The sequence below is a fragment of the Nicotiana sylvestris genome, chromosome 2, assembly GCF_000393655.2.
Source record: "Nicotiana sylvestris chromosome 2, ASM39365v2, whole genome shotgun sequence".
Taxonomy (NCBI): Eukaryota; Viridiplantae; Streptophyta; class Magnoliopsida; order Solanales; family Solanaceae; genus Nicotiana; species Nicotiana sylvestris.
Genome location: NC_091058.1, coordinates 66,039,931 through 66,061,413, shown reverse-complemented (window position 1 = coordinate 66,061,413; position 21,483 = coordinate 66,039,931). Strand labels below are relative to the sequence as shown.

At 42.3% G+C, this 21,483-nt stretch overlaps 1 protein-coding gene and 1 non-coding gene across 2 annotated transcripts; one reads left to right on the top strand and one right to left on the bottom strand.

The window, feature by feature from the left end:
- Window positions 1-773: 773 nt before the first annotated feature.
- Window positions 774-1,904, bottom strand: LOC138885016 (uncharacterized). The gene has a single exon (XM_070165899.1). It carries the CDS (start codon window positions 1,902-1,904, stop codon window positions 774-776), a length of 1,131 nt encoding a protein of 376 aa, XP_070022000.1.
- A 17,115-nt stretch (window positions 1,905-19,019) lies between these two features.
- Window positions 19,020-19,126, top strand: LOC138886608 (small nucleolar RNA R71). Its single transcript, XR_011405658.1, has one exon. It is a non-coding gene; the product is annotated as a small nucleolar RNA R71 (small nucleolar RNA).
- The last annotated feature ends 2,357 nt before the right edge of the window (window positions 19,127-21,483 follow it).

Sequence of the window (21,483 nt, the reverse complement as noted above, 5' to 3'; positions counted from 1 at the left end):
TGATCTTTTTCTAACAACTTACAAAGAGGGTTGGCAATTTTTTAGAAGTCTCTTATGAATCTCCGGTAAAAGCCGACATGCCCGAGGAAGCTCCTGATTGCCTTGACTGAAGTGGGGGGTGGCAGTTTTGCTATCACATCAACTTTATCACGATCCAACTCGATTCCCTTACTTGATACCCGGTGTGCCAATACTATGCCCTCTTGTACCATGAATTGCCACTTCTCCCAATTGAGTACTAGGTTAGTCTCAATACATCTTTTCAACACTTGGGCCAGATTTATAAGGCACTCGTAGAATGAGTTTCCCACCACTTAGAAATCATCCATGAACACCTCCAATATGTCTTCGACCATGTCAGTGAATATGGCCATCATGCACCTTTGAAATGTGGCGGGTGCATTGCATAGGCCAAAGGACATCCTCCGAAAAGCATAAATTCCATATGGGCATATGAAGGAGGTCTTCTCTCTGTCCTCTGGTGCAATGGAGATTTGATTGTACCCTGAGTACCCATCCAGAAAACAGAAGTGGGACCTCTCTGCCAATCTGTCAAGCATCTAATCAATGAAGGGAAGTGGGAAGTGGTCTTTCCGGGTGGCCAGATTTAATTTTCTATAGTCCATGTAAATTCTCCAGCCTGGGACAGTTCTTGTAGAGATCAGCTCATTGTTATCATTTTTTACCACCGTCATACCACCCTTCTTAGAAACACATTGCACCGGGCTAACCCAGTTGCTATCAGAGATTGGGAAAATGATTCCCGCATCCAACTACTTAATCACCTCTTTCTTCACCACTTCCTTCATGTTGGGGTTCAGCCTTCTTTGGTGCTCCCTAAAAGGTTTGTGTCCCTCTTCCAGTAGAATTTTATGCATACAATATGCCGAGTTGATCCCCTTAATATCTGCCATGATCCACCTAATAGAAGTCTTGCACTCCTTGAGTACCTGCAAAAGTTGGTGTGCCTGCATATCTAACAAACTAGATAAGATAATAACAGGTAATGTGGAGTTAGGTCCTAGGAACTCATACCTGAGATGGGCGGGCAGTGGCTTCAATTCCAGCTTTGGTGGTTCTTCTATGGATAGCTTGGCTGGAGGAGTTTCTCTGTTTTCTAAGTGCAGGGGCTCGAATTCAAGAGTTTTATCCCAAAACCCTCTACCCTCTAAAGCCAGCACCCATTCTGCCAATTCTTCCCTATTCACCTCATCTAAATTTACCAGACATGCAGCAACAGGGTCCTCAATAGGTAAAATCTCATCATCTGCTTCTACGATTACATCCACAGCATCAATAAGAGAACAATTGGCAAATTCACTCGGTCGTGTCATAGATTTATGCACATTGAATGTTATCTCCTCATCGTCCAACCTCATCTTGAGCTCCCTAGATTCACAATCAATAAGAGCTCTCTCCGTGGCCAAGAGCGGCCTTCCTAAAATTATGGAAATTTCTTCATTCACATTGCAGTCTAGAATCACAAAATCTGCAGGGAACACAAATTTCCCTACCTGAATCAACACATCATCCAAGATACCAGAGGGTCTTTTCACGGTCCTGTTAGCCAGCTGCAATAACATAGAAGTGGGTCTAGCTCTTCCAATCCCCAACCTCTTATAGATCGCCAGTGGCATAAGATTTATGCTAGCCCCCAAATAACAAAGTGCTTTAGCAAAAGCAAAGTTACCAATGGTGCGGGGAATTGTGAAACTCCCTAGGTCCAACAGCTTCTCAGCAACTGGTCTAGTCACCACAGCACTGCATGTCTGAGTAAGAGTCACTATGGTCAAGTCTTGCAAATCGAATTTTCGGGACATCAAGTCCTTCATCATTTTTGCATAACCAAGCATCTCCTTCAACGCATCGATCAATAGGATATTTACCTGGATTTGTTTCAGCATTTCCAAGAATTTCTTGTATTGTTCCTCTTTCTGGTACTTGGCCAACCTCGGTAGGGATGGTGCTGAAGGTCTCTTCTTCCCAATGATTTGGGTATTTTCTTTGTTAGACACTACCTCAACTACCAGTTCCTAGGATGTCTCAACTACTTTTTCAGTCTCAATCTGTGTGTTGGTTTCTTCTTGGGCAGGATGTATTGTCACCTTTGTCAGTTTCGTTGCATCATCTAGCTCAATGGGCACTGGTACAAGTGTGTCAGCTTGTCTGCTTTATCGAGCTTTGTCTTGCTCCAAGTCTAAGTCTCTGCCATCACATAGACTCACTACCATCAGCTGCTTCAGGCCTTGATCTTTTGGATTTATTTAAGTATCTGCAGGCAATGTCCCATGAGGACGATTATTCAAGGACATCGAAATCTGGCTCATCTGCACTTCAATATTCTTTATAGCAGACTCATGTGCAGATACCCTTACTCTCATTTTTGCATTTGATCCAATAACCTGCTACATCATTGCCTCGAGTCTGGCAAACCCATCTTCTTGTCTTCCACCATGCTGTTGTTGAGGAGGATGATTACCCTGCTGCTGATTTTGATTATTAGATCCCTGTGGCCTTTGGTAAGTCACCATATTATTGTGAGGTCGCATACCTCCCATATTTCCATTGTTGAGTTGTGGCTGGACTGGACTATATGGCTGATTTTGTTGGCCCCAATTCTGACCACCCTGTCTCTGGCCTCCATAATTAGACACATAATTCATGTCCTCAGGGTAATGATGATGCTCACTTTCTACATTCCACTGGTTACCAATTGGCTGACTAATGCAAGATGTGCATAACCCCCCATTGGTAGTATCAACAATGTGTATCTGCTGCTTCTGCCCGAACTCTTCCACCTTTTTGGTGAGTATACTCATATATGACATTAATGTGGCCATATTTTCAGCAAGAGTGTTGGATGGATCTAAGGGCACTGAGTGAACTACTGGAGTGATAGGTGCATTCTTGGTTGTCCATCCTGACCCCCCCGAATTTTGTGCCATCTTATCAAGCAGGCTCTGTATTTCTCTCCATGTTTTGCTCAAGAATGCTCTGTCAGCTGAAGCATTAACATAAACCTTCACGCTATCTGTCAAACCCATGTAAAACTGTTGCCCCAACATCTGATCTGGAATACCATGGTGCGGACATATAACCAACATCCCTTTGAATAATTCCTACGTTTCTTGCAGTGTCTACATTGATTTCTATTTAAAGCTCAAAATTTCATCAATTTGCTGAGCAATCTTGTTGGGTGGATGAAACTCATTCACAAATTGGTTGACTAACTCCTCCCAAGTTGTTATGGAATTAATGGGGAGTGAGTTTAGCCAAGTTTGGGCAGCTCCTGTCACTGAGAATGGAAACAATAAATACTTTATTGCTTCCTGAGTTAAGTTGGGCTGCCTTTGAGTTTTGCATATGGACAGGAAATTCTTCAAGTGCTGTTGCGGATCCTCAATGTATGATCCCGAAAATAGTCCCTTGTTTTGCAACAAGTGCAGCATGTTGTTCGTGATTTGAAACGACTCGACCTGTATCTGCGGGACTAAAATTGTTATGGCCAGGTTCTCTGTTGTGGGTTGTGCCCAGTCATATAGAGCAGCCTCTGGCACAAGAGGCGCCAATGGCACAGCTGGGTCTAACAAATTATCCCACATGTCTGGTTTGAGTTGTTCAGTTGATTGTTGTTGTTTGTTTTTCCGGTTGGCATGATTCAAGGCCTTGAAAACTTTCTCAGGATCTGATAATGCTTCAAATACTTCACTAGTTCTCAATGAGTTTCTAGTCATGCACCTGTGCAACCAAGTCAACAAACGTTAAAATTTCAATGTATAGATTGAAAATAAAGAAAACTGACTACACTAAGAATTTTTTATTTCTTTCAACTGTAATTGATAACATCGTTAATTCCCCTGCAACGACGCCAAAATTTTATCATGCCCAACTATGTCTTATAAAAGGACTAAGCGGTCACTGCAAATATAATCCGAGTATTTAGCCCAGAGTCGAATCCTCAGAGAATTAACCTATCAATTACTTTTGTTAGACTCACTAAATTCTTTGTAATCAACTTCCCAGATATTTAAATAACAATTGGTAATGGTTTAACTAGCTATAACTGAATAAAAGGAAGTAAACTAACAGCTAACTATGACTGAGTTGTAAACAAATAAGAGAAAGATCTAAGGTTATGATTTCCCCTATTGATGGAATCCCTTCCTATTATGTTTCGCATAGATTTGCCTAATCATCTCTATCAATCATGAGCACTCTTATTACCGTAAATCTCTCCCGAGTAATGTCACAACCCGAATTTTCTACCCTCGGAAGTTGTGATGGCGCATAATAATGGGAGCTAGGCAAGCCAAATCCTAACTACCTACTACACTTTCATATTGCTTAATTTTAACAAACACGAGGCGATAACATGATAACAACGAAATTTTAAGTAAATAAGCGGAAGTCAACATTTATAAAACTTAAAACTACGTCTATTACAACTTTTAAACTTTAATTACCCCAAAATCTGGTGTCACAGTATCACAGACTGTCTAAGAGTTACTACATACAAGGTCTGAAGAAATAATAGCACACCATTTCGGAATTATGAAAAATGAAATAGGAAATAGAGGTAGAGGGAGACGACAGGGTCTACGGACGTATGCAGGTCTACCTTGGGTCTCCGAGTGGACTGAAGGAAGCCCTTCAACTACTATCCAAAAACTGCTCCAGGATCTGCACACAGTGCAGAGTGTAGTATCAGCACAACTGACCCCATGTGCTGGTAAGTGCCTGGCCTAACCCCGACAAAGTAGTGACGAGGCTACTACCAGACTCCAGATAAACCTGTGCAGTTATATAACATATGGCGGAAAAGTAACAAGTAATAAGACATTAAAGGTGGGGAAAGGGAACATGCTTCGGGGGTAGCTGACAAAACAAAATAACAAGAAATAACAAGGAAGCTAACAATATAACTTCTAACACAGATAAAGAAAAGTAAAGACAACTTTCACTTTTAGTTTCCATCTTGTTACAGGCGAGCAACCCGATCCCATTTCCCATATCTTGTGGTAGGCGTACCACCCGCTCCCATTTCATCATATCTTGTGGTAGGCGTACCACCCGCTCCCATTTCATAATATCTTGTGGTAGGCGTACCACCCGCTCTCATTTCATTATCTTGTGGTAGGCGTACCACCCGCTCCCATTTCATAATATCTTGTGGTAGGCGTACCACCCGCTCCCTTTTCATAATATCTTGGGGTAGGCGTACCACCCGCTCCCATTTCATAATATCTTGTGGTAGGCGTACCACCCGCTCCCATTTTATAGTTCATCACAAAATCACAAGAAATCCCGGCAAGGGAACATAAGTAATATAATAACTTCCCGGCAAGGGAGAATCAGCTATAACCAATCTCACTTAGCTGGTACTCAGTTCAATTAATGGAAATGCTCGATCATAGAAGATCATTAATTAAAGCACCCAAGTGTCATTTAAGAGCACAACAACTTTCAATTTAAGACTCACGGCCATGCTTGACACCAACGTATAGATACTCGTCACCATGTCTATATGTCGTACTCAACAAGAAGCAAGTAACAAATATGACTCAACTCCTAATCCCTCAAGCTAAGGTTAGACCAAACACTTACCTTGATGTCTTGATCACCACTCAAGTCTCAACTATAGCTTTACCCCTTGATTCCACCATCAATCTGCTCAAATCTAGTCACAAGTTACTTAATTACATCAATAAGTGCTAAATGAATCATCCCCACTACATGAAAATGAGTTTTCCCCAAGGTTTTACCCAAAACGTCAAAATCACCCCGGGCCCACATGGTCGAAACCCGAGGTTCGGACCAAAACCTGGTTACTCATTCCCCCACGAAGCCAAATATATTATTTGTTTTGGAATCAGACCTCAAATTGAGGTCCAAATCCCCAATTTTAGAAAAACCTAGGTTCTACCCAAAACACCCAATTTCCCCCATGAAAATCTTTGATTTGAAGTTGAAATCATGTAAAAAGATGTTAAGGAGTGAAGAAAATGAGTTAGAAATCACTTACCAACGTTTTGCAGAAGAAAGGTTGTTTGAAAAATTGCCTCTTATGTTTTTGGGGTTTTGAAAAGTGAAAAATAACTGAAATTCCCGTTTATTTATACCCCTCTCAGACCCCCAGTGTGGATCGCATCAAATGGACCCTGTCCGCACTAGCGTACCTGAAGACCTGCAGTTTAGCACCCTATGCGGACCGCACAAGGCCGACTGCGGTCACACAACCTCCACCATGGACCGCACAAAGGCGGTCGCGGCCGCGCTGGCCCCTCCGTGGTCGCACGTAATTTCTCGTGGACCGCACTAGAGGGTTCAGAGACTGCAGCTTCCTGAACCTGCAACACCTGACTTTCTAAGCCTAAGGCATCCCGGAACCTACTCGAAACTCACCCGAGCCCTCGAAGCTCCAACACAAGTATACACACAGCCTCAAAAACATCCTACAGACATAGTCGTGTAATCAAATTACCAAAATAACATTGCGAGCTTCGAATTAAACCTCAAGATCAATGATATTTCTCAAAACTCTTTTAAACATCAAATTTCTCAATTAAGGTCCGGATCACGTCAAACGACGTCCGTTTTCAACCAAATTTCACAGGAATGACTCAAGTCATATATAAGACCTGTACCGGGCGCCGGAACCAAAATACGGGCCCGATACCATTGCTTTCTAATCAGTTTTCATTTCAAAAAAAAAACAATTTCACTTAAAAAATTCATTTTAATATCAAAACTTAGCATTTTTCATAGAGTTTCATATTTCACTTTCCGGCTACGCGCCTGGACTGCACACGCAAATCGAGGCAACTCTAATGAGGTTTTCAAGGCCTCGGAGACACAGAAATCAACTGAAAGCAAGTGATGACCCTTTGGGTCGTCACATTCTCCCCCTCACTGTTTGTCCTCGAACGGACAGAAGAAGGAAGTACCTGAGTCGGGGAAAAGATGAGGATAACGGCTACGCATATCGGACTCGGACTCCCAGGTCGATGCCTCCAGAGGCTGACCTCTCCACTTCATATGAACCGAAGGAAAACTCTTCGACCTCAACTATCGAACCTGCCGGTCTAGAATAGCCATCGGCTCCTCCTCATAAGACAAGTCCTTGTCCAACTGGACAGTGCTGAAATCTAACACGTGGGATGGATCGCCATGATACTTCCAAAGCATAGACACATGAAATACTGGATGCACGGCTGATAAGCTAGGTGGCAATTCAAGTCTATAAGCCACCTCTCCCACTCGATCAAGAATCTCAAATGGACCAAAGAACCTAGGGCTAAGCTTTCCCTTCTTCCCGAATCTCATCACGCCCTTCATAGGCGACACTCGGAGCAATACCCGCTCACCAACCATAAAAGCCACATCTCGAACTTTGCGGTCTGTATAACTCTTTTGCCTGGACTGAGCCGTACGAAGCCTCTCCTGAATGATCCTGACCTTGTCCAAGGCCTCCTAAACCAGATCCGTACCCAACAACCGAGCCTCTCCCGGCTCAAACCATCCAATCGGAGATCGACATCACCTACCATACAAAGCCTCATAAGTAGCCATCTAGATACTCGACTGGTAGCTGTTATTGTAGGAAAACTCTGCTAAAGGCAAAAGTTGATCCCACGAGCCTCCAAAGTCAATGACACAGGCTCGAAGCATATCTTCCAAAATCTGAATAGTCCGCTCGGACTGCCCGTCCGTCTGAGGATGAAATGTTGTACTCAACTCAATCTGAGTGCCCAACTCTCACTTAACTGCTCTCCAGAAATGCGAGGTAAACTGCGTACCTCAGTCCGAAATGATAGATACCGGCACACCATGAAGACGAACAATCTCCCGGATATAAATCTCAGCTAACCTCTCGGATGAATAGGAGACTGTCATAGGAATGAAATGTGCTGACTTGGTCTGCCTATCAACAATGACCCAAACTGCGTCGAACTTCTTCCGAGTCAGCGGAAGTCCAATAACAAAGTCCATAGTAATTTGATCCCACTTCCACTCGGGAAGCTCAATCCTCTGAAACAATCCACCAGGCCTCTGATACTCATACTTAACATGTTGACAATTTAAACATCGAGCCACATATACAATGATATCCTTCTTCATTCTACGCCACCAATAATGCTACCGCAAATCCTGATACATCTTCGTGGCGCCCGGATGAATAGAGTACCGGGAGCTATGGGCCTTCTCAAAAATCAACTCTCAAAGCCCATCCACATTAGGCATACAAACTCGCCCCTGCAATCTCAAAACTCCATTATCACCTAAGGTAACCTACTTGGCACCTCCATGTTGCACCGTGTTTCTAAGGACACACAAACGGGGATCATCAAACTGTCGACCACGGATACACTCCAATAATGAAGATCGAGCAACCGTGCAAGCTAATACTCGGCTAGGCTCAGAGACATCCAATCTCACAAATCAATTGGCCAAAGCCTGAACATCCAATGCAAGCGGCCTCTCACTGACCGGAATATAAGCAAGACAGCCCATGTTGGCTAACTTTCTACTCAGAGCATCGGCCACCACATTGGCCTTTCCTGGGTGATATAAGATAGTGATATCATAACCTTCAACAACTCCAACCATCTCATCTGCCTTAAATTCAACTCCTTTTGCTTGAACAAATACTGAAGACTCTTGTGATCAGTGAACACCTCACATGCCACGCCATACAGATAATGCCTACAAATCTTTAATGTGTGAACAATGGCTGAAAACTCTAAATCATGGACCGAATAGTTCTTCTCATGAATCTTCAACTGCCTCGAAGCATAGGCAATGACCTTGCCATCCTACATCAACACTACACCAAGCCCAATACGAGATGCATCACAATAGACGGTATAAGGCCCTGAACCTGTGGGCAAAACCAACACCGGTGCGGTAGTCAGAGTTGTCTTGAGCTTTTGAAAGATCGCCTCACACACGTTCGGCCATCTGAATTGGGCACCATTCTGGGTCAATCTGGTCATCGGGGCTGCGATAGATGAGAATCCCTCTATGAACCGATGGTAGTAGCCTGCCAATCCCAAGAAACTCTGAATCTCTGAAGCTGATACTGGTCTAGGCTAGTTCTTGACTGCCTCAATCTTCTTCGGATCAACCTGAATACCCTCTACTGATACAACATGACCCAGAAATGCAACTGAATTCAACCAGAACTCACACTTCAAGAACTTAGCATATAACTAACTCTCCTTCAGAGTCTGAAGAACCACTCTAAGATGTTGCTCGTGCTCCTCCTGGCTATGGGAATATATCAAAATATCATCAATGAAGACTATCACGAACGAGTCCAAATAAGGCCTGAATACTCGGTTCATAAAATCCATAAAAGCTGTTGGGGCATTTGTCAACCCAAGTGACATGACCAAGAACTCATAATGCCCGTACCGAGTGCGGAAAACTGTCTTAAGGACATCGGATGCCTTAATCCTTAACTGATGGTAGCCAGATATCAAGTCGATCTTTGAAAATACCTTGGCACCATGAAGCTAATCGAACAAATCATCAATCCTTGGCAGTGGATACTTATTTTTGATTGTGACCTTGTTCAACTACCGGTAATCAATGCACATCCTCATCGAACCATCATTTTTCTTAACAAACAACACTGGCGCAACGCAAGGCGAAGTATTTTGTCTAATGAAACCCTTCTCAAGCAAGTCTTGCAACTGCTCCTTCAACTCTTTCAACTCTGGCGGGGCCATGCGATACAGCGGGATAAATATGGGCTGAGTGCCCAGAGCCAAATCAATGCAGAAGTCAATATCCATGTCGGGTGGCATCCCTAGCAGGTCTGAAGGGAAAACTCAGGAAACTCACGAACAACAGGCACAGAGTCAATAGAGGAACCTCCGCACTAGAATCACGAACATAAGCTAAATAGGCCAAGCACCCCTTCTCGACCATATGCCGAGCCTTCACAGAAGAGATAACACTACGGGTAGAATGACCAGGAGTTCCTTTCCACTCTAAACGAGGCATAGCCGGCAAAGCTAAGGTCACAGTCTTGGCATGACAGTCCAAGATAGCATGGTACGGTAATAACCGGTCCATCCCCAATATAATATCGAAGTTGACCATGTCTAGAAGCAACAAATCCACACGAGTCTCAAGACCCCCAATCACAACTACACAAGTGTGATGGACTCGATCTACCACAATAGAATCACCCACCGGTGTAGACACATAAATAGGAATACTCAACAAATTACTAGGCATGACCAGATACGGTACAAAATAAGATGACACATACGAGTATGTAGATCCTGGATCAAATAACACTGAAGCATCTCTATCACAAACCAGAACCATACCTGTGATCACTACATCTAAAGACTCAGCCTCAGACCTGGATGGAAGGGCATAACATCGGGGCTTGGCCCCACCACCCTGAACTACCTCTCTGGGATGGCCTGCACCTGGCTGGCCTCCACCTCTGGCGGCCTGAGCTCCACCTATAGGACCTCTACCTCCACCTCTAGCACCTCTACCCCCATCTCTAGCTGGATGGGCGGTCTGTGGAACATCAGGTGCCTGAACCGTAGCACGAGAACCCTGATGTGGAGAACTGCTCGAAGCTCGAGGCAATACCTAGCAATGTGCCTCGGATCGCCACAAGTAAAACAAGCCCTTGACTATTGGGGCTGACGACCTTGAAAACTCTGAAGCGGTGGTGCACTGAAGGACTGCTGATCAGAATACTGCATCGGAGGACCACGACCACCTAAAGCACCGTGAGAAACCTGAAGAGCTGACTGAAAGGGCCTAGGAGGATGGCCTCTACCATATGAATCTCTACCTCCAAACGAGGTACCACTGAATCTACCTGAATGACGGGGCCTATTATCCGACCCATGACCACCTCCATGTGACAAAACCATCTCAACTCTGCGGTCCACATTGGCCGCCTCCTGAAAAGTGATCTCACTCCCGGCCTCATTGGCCATCTGAAGATGAATCGGTTAAATAAGACCGTCGATAAACCTCCTCACCCTCTCTCTCTCAGTAGGAAGTATGACAAGAGCATGGCGAGCTAAGTCGATGAACCTAGTCTCATATTGGGTGACAGTCATGGAACCCTGCTGGAGGCGCTCAAACTGCCTCCGATAGGCCTCTCTCTGAGTAACGGGGAGAAACATCTCCAGAAATAATATTGCAAACTGCTCCCAAGTCAAAGATGACGACCCGGCTGGTCTAGCTAAGCAATAATATCTCTACCAAGTCTTGGCGGATCCAAACAAGCAGAATGTAGCAAAATCGACCCTATTGGTCTCAACAATGCCTCTGTTCCTGAGAACCTCGTGGCAGCTGTCTAGATAATCCTGAGGATCCTCAGTAGATGCACCGCTGAAAGTAGTAGTGAAGAGCTTGGTGAACCTATCCGGCCTCCATAAAGCATCGGCGGACATAGCCGCTCCATCGTCGGTCTAAGCTATGGCACCCGGCTGAACTGCTCCAACTGGCTAAACAGCTGGAGTTTGAATCTGGGGAGCTACCTACTCTGGAGTGCGTGTAGTAGAAGTCTGAGCCCCTCCTCCAACCTGAGAAGTGGTTGGTTCTACAGGAAGAAAACTTGCTCGGGTGACACTCACCATGAGGCCCACCAATCGGACCAGAGCGTCCTGAAGAACTGGGGTAGCAATAAACCCCTCTGGGACCTGAGCTGGGCTAATCGGGACTGCTGGGGCCGGAACCTCCTCCTCAAAATCAACTTGAGGCTCCGCCAATGGTGCTACTGCTCGGGGCTGAACTCTGCCCCTACCTCGGCCTCGGCCTCTTGCCCTAGTTGAAGCTGCTGCTGGGGGCTCGGGCTGCTGAGCGGTAGATGAGGAAGTATGTGTTCTCGCCAACTGCGAAAGAACGGAGTAGAAATTCAATCAGTATTGGGGAAACAGAACCGCAAGACAAGAAAGAACAACTGTGAAGTTTTTCTAACTTTGTAGCCTCTGAGGGATAAATACAGACATCTCCATACCGATCTCTCAGACTCTACTAAGTTTGTCTGTGAAGTGTGAGACCCATGTAACCTAAAGCTCTGATACCAAATTGTCACGACTCGGATTTTTCATCCTCGGGAGTCGTGATGGCGCCTACTAATGGGAGCTAGGTAAGCTAAACCTTAACTACCTACTACACTTTCATATTGCTTTATTTTAACAAACACGAGGCGATAACATGATAACAACAGAATTTTAAGTAAATAAGCGGAAGTCAACAGTTATAAAACTTAAAACTACGTCTATTACAACTTTTAAAGTTTAATTACCCCAAAATCTGGTGTCACAGTATCACAGACTGTCTAAGAGTTACTACATACAAGGTCTGAAGAAATAACAGCACACCATTTCTGAAATATGAAAAATGAAACAGGAAATAGAGATAGAGGGAGACGCCAGGGCCTACAGACGCATGCAGGTCTACCTTGGGTCTACGGGTGGACTGAAGGAAGCCCTCCAACTACTGTCCGAAAACTGCTCCGGAATCTGCACACAGTGCAGAGTGTAGTATCAGCACAACTGACCCCATGTGTTGGTAAGTGCCTGGCCAAACCCCGGCGAAGTAGTGACAAGGCTAGGACCAGAATCTAGATAAACTTGTGCAGTTATATAACATATGGCGGAAAAATAACAAGTAATAAGCAATTAAAGCATGGGAAGGGGAACATACTTCGGGGGTAGCTGACAAAACAAAATAACAAGAAATAACAAGGAAGCTAACAATATAACTTCTAACACGGATAAAGAAAAGTAAAGACAACTTTCACTTTCAGTTTCCATCTTGTTGCAGGCGTGCAACCCGATCCTATTTCCCATATCTTGTGGTAGGCGTACCACCCGCTCCCATTTCATCATATATTGTGGTAGGTGTACCACCCGCTCCCATTTCATAATATCTTGTGGTAGGCGTACCACCCGCTCCCATTTCATTATCTTGTGGTAGGCGTACCACCCGCTCCCATTTCATAATATCTTGTGGTAGGCGTACCACCCGCTCCCATTTCATAATATCTTGGGGTAAGCGTACCACTCGTTCCCATTTCATAATATCTTGGGGTAGGCGTACCACCCGCTCTCATTTCATAATATCTTGTGGTAGGCGTACCACTCGCTCCCATTTCATAGTTCATCACAAAATCACAAGAAATCCCGGTAAGGGAACATAAGTAATATAATAACTTCCCGGCAAGGGAGAATCAACTATAACCAATCTCACTTAGCTGGTACTCAGTTCAATTAATGGAAATGCTCGATCATAGAATATCATTAATTAAAGCATCCAAGTGTCATTTAAGAACACAACAACTTTCAATTTAAGACTCACGGTCATGCTTGACACCAACGTATAGATACTCGTCATCATGCCTATACTATGTACTCAACAAGAAGCAAGTAGCAAATTTGACTCAACTCCTAATCCCTCAAGCTTGGGTTAGACCAAACACTTACCTTGATGTCTTGATCACCACTCAAGTCTCAACTATAGCTTTACCCCTTGATTCCACCACCAATCCGCTCGAATCTAGTCACAAGTTACTTAATTACATCAATAAGTGCTAAATGAATCAACCCCAATGCATAAAAATGAGTTTTCCCCAAGGTTTTACCCAAAAGGTCAAAATCACCTCCAGGCCTACGTGGTCGAAATCCGAGGTTCGGACCAAAACCTGGTTACCCATTTCCCCACGAAGCAAAATATATTATTTGTTTTGGAATCAGGCCTCAAATTGAGTTCCAAATCCCCAATTTTAGAAAAACCTAGGTTCTACCCAAAACACCCAATTTCCTCCATGAAAATCTTTGATTTGAAGTTAAAATCATGTTAAAAGATGTTAAGGAGTGAAGAAAATGAGTCAGAAATCACTTACCAACGTTTTGGAGAAGAAAGGTTGTTTGAAAAATCGCCTCTTATGTTTTTGGGGTTTTGAAAAGTGAAAAATAACTGAAATTCCCGTTTATTTATACCCCTCTCAGACCCCCAGTGCGGACCGCATCAAATGGACCGCGGCCGCACTACCGTACCTGAAGACCTGCAGTTCAACACCCTGTGCGGACCGCACAAGGCCGACTGCGGCCACACAGCCTCCATCGCGGACCGCACAAAGGCGACCGCAGCCGCGCTGGCCCCTCCACGGTCGCACGCGATTTCTCGCAGACCGCACTAGAGGGTTCAGAGATTGTAGCTTCCTGAACTGCAATACCTGACTTTCTAAGCCTAAGGCATCCCGGAACCTACTCGAAACTCACCCGATCCCTCGAAACTCCAAAACAAGTATACACACAGCCTCAAAAACATCCTACGGACATATTCATGTAATCAAATTGCCAAAATAACATCGCGAGCTTCGAATTAAACCTCGAGATCAATTTCTCAAAACTCTTTTAAACATCAAATTTCTCAATTAAGGCCCGGATTGCGTCAAACGACGTCCATTTTCAACCAAATTTCACAGGAATGACTCAAGTCATATATAAGACCTGTACCAGGCGCCAGAACCAAAATACGGGCCCGATACCATTTCTTTTTAATCAATTTTCATTTCAAATTTCCTTAAACAGTTTCAAAAAAACAATTTCACTTAAAAAATTCATTTTAACATCAAAACTTAGCATTTTTCACAGAGTTTCATATTTAAGTTTTCCGGCTATGCGCCTGGACTGCGCATGCAAATCGAGGAGACTCTAATGAGGTTTTCAAGGCCTCAGAGACACATAAATCAACTAAAAGCAAGTGATGACCCTTTGGGTTGTCAGAAGTAATCATGACACTTTACTAGGCGCACTCTCCTGAGTTACGCTAACTAGCTTTTATTACATCTCACTTTAGATCGCACCCAAGGCTTCGTTATCCCTAATCCCGCCTTAAACCCTCGGTTATTGATCCCTCATATACTTTGGGAGTGGTGTTGTTCAACAATTACCTAAATATACACTCTCTCCCGAGTAATACATACTAAACAGGCACAGCTAATTGAGGATCCTATCAATTAACTACAACAAGAACGTAGTTGAACAAATAGAGATTAAACTGGGCAAACTATATTAACATAACATGAAGTTCATCCTTCAATAGGTTCCATCAAAACCCTGGACTAAATATTTAGCTACTCATAGCAAAGCAAGATAAAATAGCAAAAGTATTCATAATGTGCAAATAAAGATAACAAAGAGAAGATTGAAAAACTCTAATGGTTGATTGCTCTTCTCACACTTGTTCTTGCCTCCAATTCAGTCTAAAAACCTTGATAATGTCCCTTTGGGCGATCTGGACCTCTTATAGGTTAAGTGGAATTACCCCCGAACTTCCAAGTTTACCCCTGAATTATATTTTCCGAACTGGACTAGCGCGGTCGCGCTAGTGGTCGCGCTAATGACCGCGCATATGGCCTAGTATTCTGCCTCGAACTCCTGGGATAGTGCGGTCGCGCTAGTGGATCATCATCTCAACTCTTCTTTTCTCTCTTCTTTCTACCTACTCAACTCCGAGGGCTTCCCTTGCTTCAATTTAGCTCCAAATACAGTCCTAAGTCCTCGTACGCGCAACTCGCTCCTGTAAAACATGAAATTCACAATTAGAGCCAATTTTTCATCATTTAATTATCCTATAACGGTGAAATATAGTCAAGCTAGGGCATAAACAGTCGTCAAATTACATTAATCAAGCCTATTATCATGAACTAAGCTACTATTGTCTAATGGAACTATATTATTCAATAAGTCAATCTTTGAAGTCATGTTATTGGAGGCTCCACTGTCTACAATCCAGTCTCCCGAGTTCAAAAGAGTCATTAGACATGTGATATTACCTGACTCAAGATCTGCTGCATTAGATGTGACCTCTGTAGGCTTGCTATTTAGAAGTTGCCAAATCTACTGGTACTGCTCTGGGGTGAAAGTTTGTGCAGTATGAGTTGGAATGCATCCTGCATGTGCAGTCTGTACAGTCTGTTCAACTGCTATGTTAGCTGCTGCTTGTGTGTTGTACTTCTTCCTAAACTTGTTATCATTTGGATATCCCACTATCTTGTAAGAAACTTCCTTAGTATAGCCCTTCATCTTGCAAAAATCATAGAAGAGGTTGTAATTCTTCCTCATTTTCTGCTGATTTCCAGCCCTATTGGCCATCAATGTTGTCATTTCAATATTATTTATGTTAGCGGAAACACTTTCCATAGTCATTTGGCTTTCACGTTCCATTAGCATAGAGTATGCCTTGTTCACTGATGGCACTGGCACCATCATCAAGAGTTGACTGCGAGCTTGTTCATAAGACTCATTAAGTCTCATCAGGAATTGCAGAAGCTTTTGACGCTCCATAAACTGAACAAAGTCTCGAGAATTTGCAGCATCACGACCAGGAATTGGTGCCAAACTATCAAACTCTGCCTATAGTACTCTTAATTTTGAGAAGTAAGTGGAAATTGAGCTACTGCCTTGCCTAGCTATAGCAATTTCTCTATGGATCTGAAATATCCTAGAACAATCAACTTTGTCAAAACGCTCCTTCAAATCATCCCAAACTTCACTAGCATTCGATGAATACACCAATCCACTCAACAATTCCGGTGAAACACAGTTCATCAACCAGGATAAAACAATCATATTACATTGTTCCCAAAAATCAGTGAGATTCGTACCGTAATTCTCCTTTTTGCATGTCCCGTCGATGAAACCCAGCTTGTTTCGACCTAGAATTGCAATTTGCATCGCCTGACTCCACACAGAGTAGTTTTCTGGTCCTCTCAGTTGTAATGAAATCAAAACAGCTCCTGAATTATCATTTGAATTCGGGAAGAGTGGATGATTATGACCTAACTTCTCTGGTTCAGTATTATCGATATTTGCCATTGTAGATCCTTCAAATGAACTTCGTGAAATCTGAATTGAGGATGAAACTAAGACCACACTAATGGTCGTGTGGCTCTGATACCATAAAAAAATCAGCTAACCATGGAGATCTGCCATGGATGAGAAGCTGTAGATCTAGGTTAGAGAGAAGAAATGCGATTCAATATTTCAGAGAAAGAGGAAGAAGGAGTTGTATTGATTCAAGTGTTTCAGTATCTAAAGCTAACTAGAGTTATCCTAACTCTATTCTAAGGTAAGTTAGTTACAACTAATCTAACTAACTAATGAAGCTTAACTAACACAATCATTGTTGATCTCAACACAAGTCAGTCTCCCCCGACCATCGGGAAGGCACATATCAGGAAATATCAGATGTAGTGTCTCCTCAACACGAATAAATCTCTGATTTATAGGAACAATAGTAGCGGGGGTTTCTGTCACAACTTTGACATCAGAGGGCTTAAGAGGTCGCAGAACCGGCATCGTCCGATCATAATGGTACTCCTCCTCCACATGGTGCATCCGCAGAAGTTGCGTGATCATGCTCGGGAAGTACAGGCGGCAGGCCCTAAGTGCTCATACTTGAGCCATGTGCTCAAGCATAATATTACTAAGATCGAACTTCATCCGAGTCAAGATAGCATAAATGAGACACATTTTCAACATGGAGACGTCACTGTCGTTCTGGGTAGGCATGATCTTTGCATTGATCAACCGGAGAACGACTCTGGAAAAATGCTAGAAATTGCACTTCTTCATGTCTTTGTGGAACTCATTAGTATCTCATGTCCATGTGGCAAGAGAACCCATGCCATACAGTTGGCGTCTAATATCAGAATAGAGGGCCCGACACAACAACCTCAGGAACAACTTATGTGAGTGCTCCGTGAACCCCATGTTTGATTTATTACTCGTAAGGAAAAAAGAATCATCTTTCGTCTCACCTCTACTTCATACACCGCATCTAAACTAGTCTGAGGTTGCCAGTTAGCATAGAACTCCTTGACCATGTTCATGTTTACTGACTCACCATGACGGAATAAGCTTTCAAAACTCAGGTATCTGATATTGTTGTAAATCCCCGAGTACTTCCTAGCTATCTTACCATCATCAATACCAACTTTCATGTTGGGACTCACTATCGAAACAAAGGTCTGGTACCACATCCTAGCATAAGTTGGCACAACCTAAATGTCATACTTATAGCTCGGTATTATATCCGTATTTGGATCAATGCGCTCATCTTCCTCCTCCACTAGGGCAGGGGGAGGTTCCCGCCTACCTCCTCGATGGATACTAGAGGCAACCTCGGAGGAACCTGTGTTAGAACATTTGCTTGGATGGCGAGATATTGTACCTTCACAAGACGAACAACATTAGTCACAACACTTAAAACAAAAACAAGACCAAACAGAGTAACCACCTCACACTTATGTTATTGACTTGTTCACAAGTACAATGTATATTGGGGACTCAAACTACCTCATTGAAAGCACGCCACTAGTAATTAGCAACACATCCAACCACCAACATAATATTACAGCAACATAAACACGGACTACACTAGTGTAAAATACAAAATTAAAAAACTAAACTAGTAACTAAGAAAAGAAGAATTAGAAGTTAGTCTAATTTATCACTAACAAAATAAAGAAGTTACAATACAACACTACACAAGTACTTAGCATGAATCGGACACTCTAATTAGAACCTAACAACACATTAGCATGGGATGGGCAATCAATTAGCACTCGGGATTAACACATTAAAGTTTTACAACATAAGAACATGACCTCCCACCCCACACTTATCATCAAGCATCACATTATCTCATAACAAATTTTCTCTAATTAAGTACAACTTCACCTTCTGTGTCATTAGGGCATTTTATCAAACATATTGTATTCATCAAGTTCAACTCATAATTTCAACTTTAATTGGCCTAGGACCACTACACAATGACACCAATCAACCTTCCAACAACAACCACAACACCACCACAATGTAACAATAGGACAAAGTGCTCCAATTTTTCACAAAACACCCTCCAATTTGTGTCCATATTGGCACCCCCACCAAACTCTATGACAAAACAATTCAATAAGCACCAAGACATCCCAAAAATCCTGGAGTTGCATCCACAAATCAATTCCATTTTGCTGACACTTTCTGACTATCTCCTTGAATCTTTCCCAAGCTTCGAAAACCGTTTCTGTCTCCTTCTGGTAGAAATTGTGGATTTTCCTTCTGAATTTCCTTGTTTTTGCAACTGAGAAGTACTTGTCAAGAAACTTTTTGGTCATCTCTTTCCATGTCTTGATTGACCTTGTGGGTAAGCTACGAAGTCAGTGTTTCGCGTCATCTTTCAATGAAAAGGGGAATGACCTCAAGTATGCGTCATCTTTTGATACTCCATTGTATTGGAAGATGTTAATGATTTCTTCAAAGTCCATCAAGTGAGTGTTTGGATCTTCATTCACCTTCCCGTTAAAGATTCAGTTGTTTTGGATGGTTTGAAGCAAGCCCTCTTTCAACTCGAAGTTGTTTGCTGCTATGAGTGGAGGTCACACACACTTGACAGTCCTTGATTGTAGACTGGTCTGGGTGCTGCATTCTCAAACTGGTCTTCAACCAAAGGTCAGTTTAGATTGAATCTTCGACCCCTACCATCTTCGACAGTCTCCTTAGCAACTCTCTGGGCTGCTTCAACTGCTATATATGCAGATTCTTGTTGTGATGCTTCTCCTACCATCAATCTCTTGGTTTGCCATGTTATCTTGAGTTGAAGTATGACCCAAGAAATTTTTTGTTAATTCTCTTTCTTTTTTCAGTTGTCGCATGTATTTCTCCAACTCTGGTTCGTAGGTATCACTTTTTTTGAAGAAGACCGAGTCATACACTAGAGAAATCAACCCTGTATCCTGAACACAAGTGAGAAAACGTAAATGTACTAAAGTAAAAATTGATTCCTGAATTTGTACTAAAAATTATTTTAAACACTATTGATTGTCAATCCCCGGCAACGACGCAAAATTTGACGAGCGCAAAACACAACACAAAATTATTGCTCGCTAGTCAAAGATAGTATAGTTTAATTATCGTCTCCACAGAGATTGGCTTTAAACAATGTTTGAATAACTCCAGTTGATTACTATCCAGGAAAATTAACATTTGATTTGATGACTATTACTACGATTAACTACTAAAATTTAAGCAATTGGCAATTGATCACAAAAGACAACGGCTGAGTAACGAAGAAATATCATTGAGAGAAATAAGGGTAATTGACTAGACAAATGCAAGATAACTGACTCGGGGATCCAATTCTTAAGTTAGTTCACTCTATAATACGGTTGATTACACGAATTCAACCGTCAATCATATTACGCTTGAAGTTAATGTTCCTTTCCGATTAAATGTTAATTTCAACAATTAATTCAGTTGAAAATGGTAAACAACTGCAACAAATAAAACGATGGTTATGATCTAAAGGGTAACTTCTCACAAATATTTTCCTATTTTCTAGTTCGATTAACAACTCAAGAGGCTTTTTCAATTACCTATTTGAATCACGAATTTAAACTAGAGCATAAGACATAAAGAAATTCAATATCAAACTCCTTTTTCTATTAAGTAAAACAATAAATAATTCCACAATACGAATTAAAACTCCATCAATTAATTCCAACAATTATCAAGAATCAGATTCCTAATCAAGTTATCAAAACATCGTATTTGTCAACACCCTAATGGAATTTACTCCATAGCAATGGAATAAGTCATCTCAATAAGGTTTAAAAACAAAGAAAACATCAATACTAATGATTCGATACAAACTCCCCTATTGCACCGATTGTAGGATGACATCTTGATGAATTCTTGAGTCTTCTTGCCTTGGTTGGTTTCCAATCTTTCGTAGGTCCAAAGTCCTCTAAAAATCGTATTTTTGGTATATTCATACCATGTAGAAACAAGTCCGGACGAAAACTACCCTTCCTAGCCGAAACAGAAAATTACTCTGACAATTTAATACACCCACTCCGTGCCATGCGGTGCGTTTGTGGGAATATTCAGAGAGCTTGTAAAAGCTGTCAGACCCAGTTTACAATGCCGCGATGCGCCATGCGACACGGCTATGTCTTTTTCTCAAAATAAATTGTTTCATTCCCTTTTTGACATCAAGACTTGGTCCTCGACCCCCGAATATAATTCCGACTTAATTTCTTGAGTTTCTACTCATACTTCAAAGCTCTAACTTGTTCGATTTAGCTCCAAATTACCTTAATAGCTCGAAATCATTTCTTACAAGGCATAAAATACGTAATAAGTGTAATTCACTATCATTTAAGCTCAAACACACGTAAAATACAGTAATTAGAGTGCAATAATACGGCTAAAACACGGGTTTCTAGCCTACCATCAGGAATAAAAATTAATTAAATAGTGATAACATTATACGCCTTTTTCCTTTTTTATGATGAACATTGTAAATAAAAAACGTATTCTTACTGACTGTTTGTTTCAAATTATGTTAACCTATTAAACAAAGTCAGTTATAAAAGTTTATTTAAAAAGGACACGTCACGTCAACCATGGACAAATGAGCTTTACT

What these genes read in the sequence shown, in the direction of transcription:
- LOC138885016 (XM_070165899.1), bottom strand. Translation starts at nt 1,904, where the DNA reads ATGCTGAAACAAATCCAGGTAAATATCCTATTGATCGATGCGTTGAAG.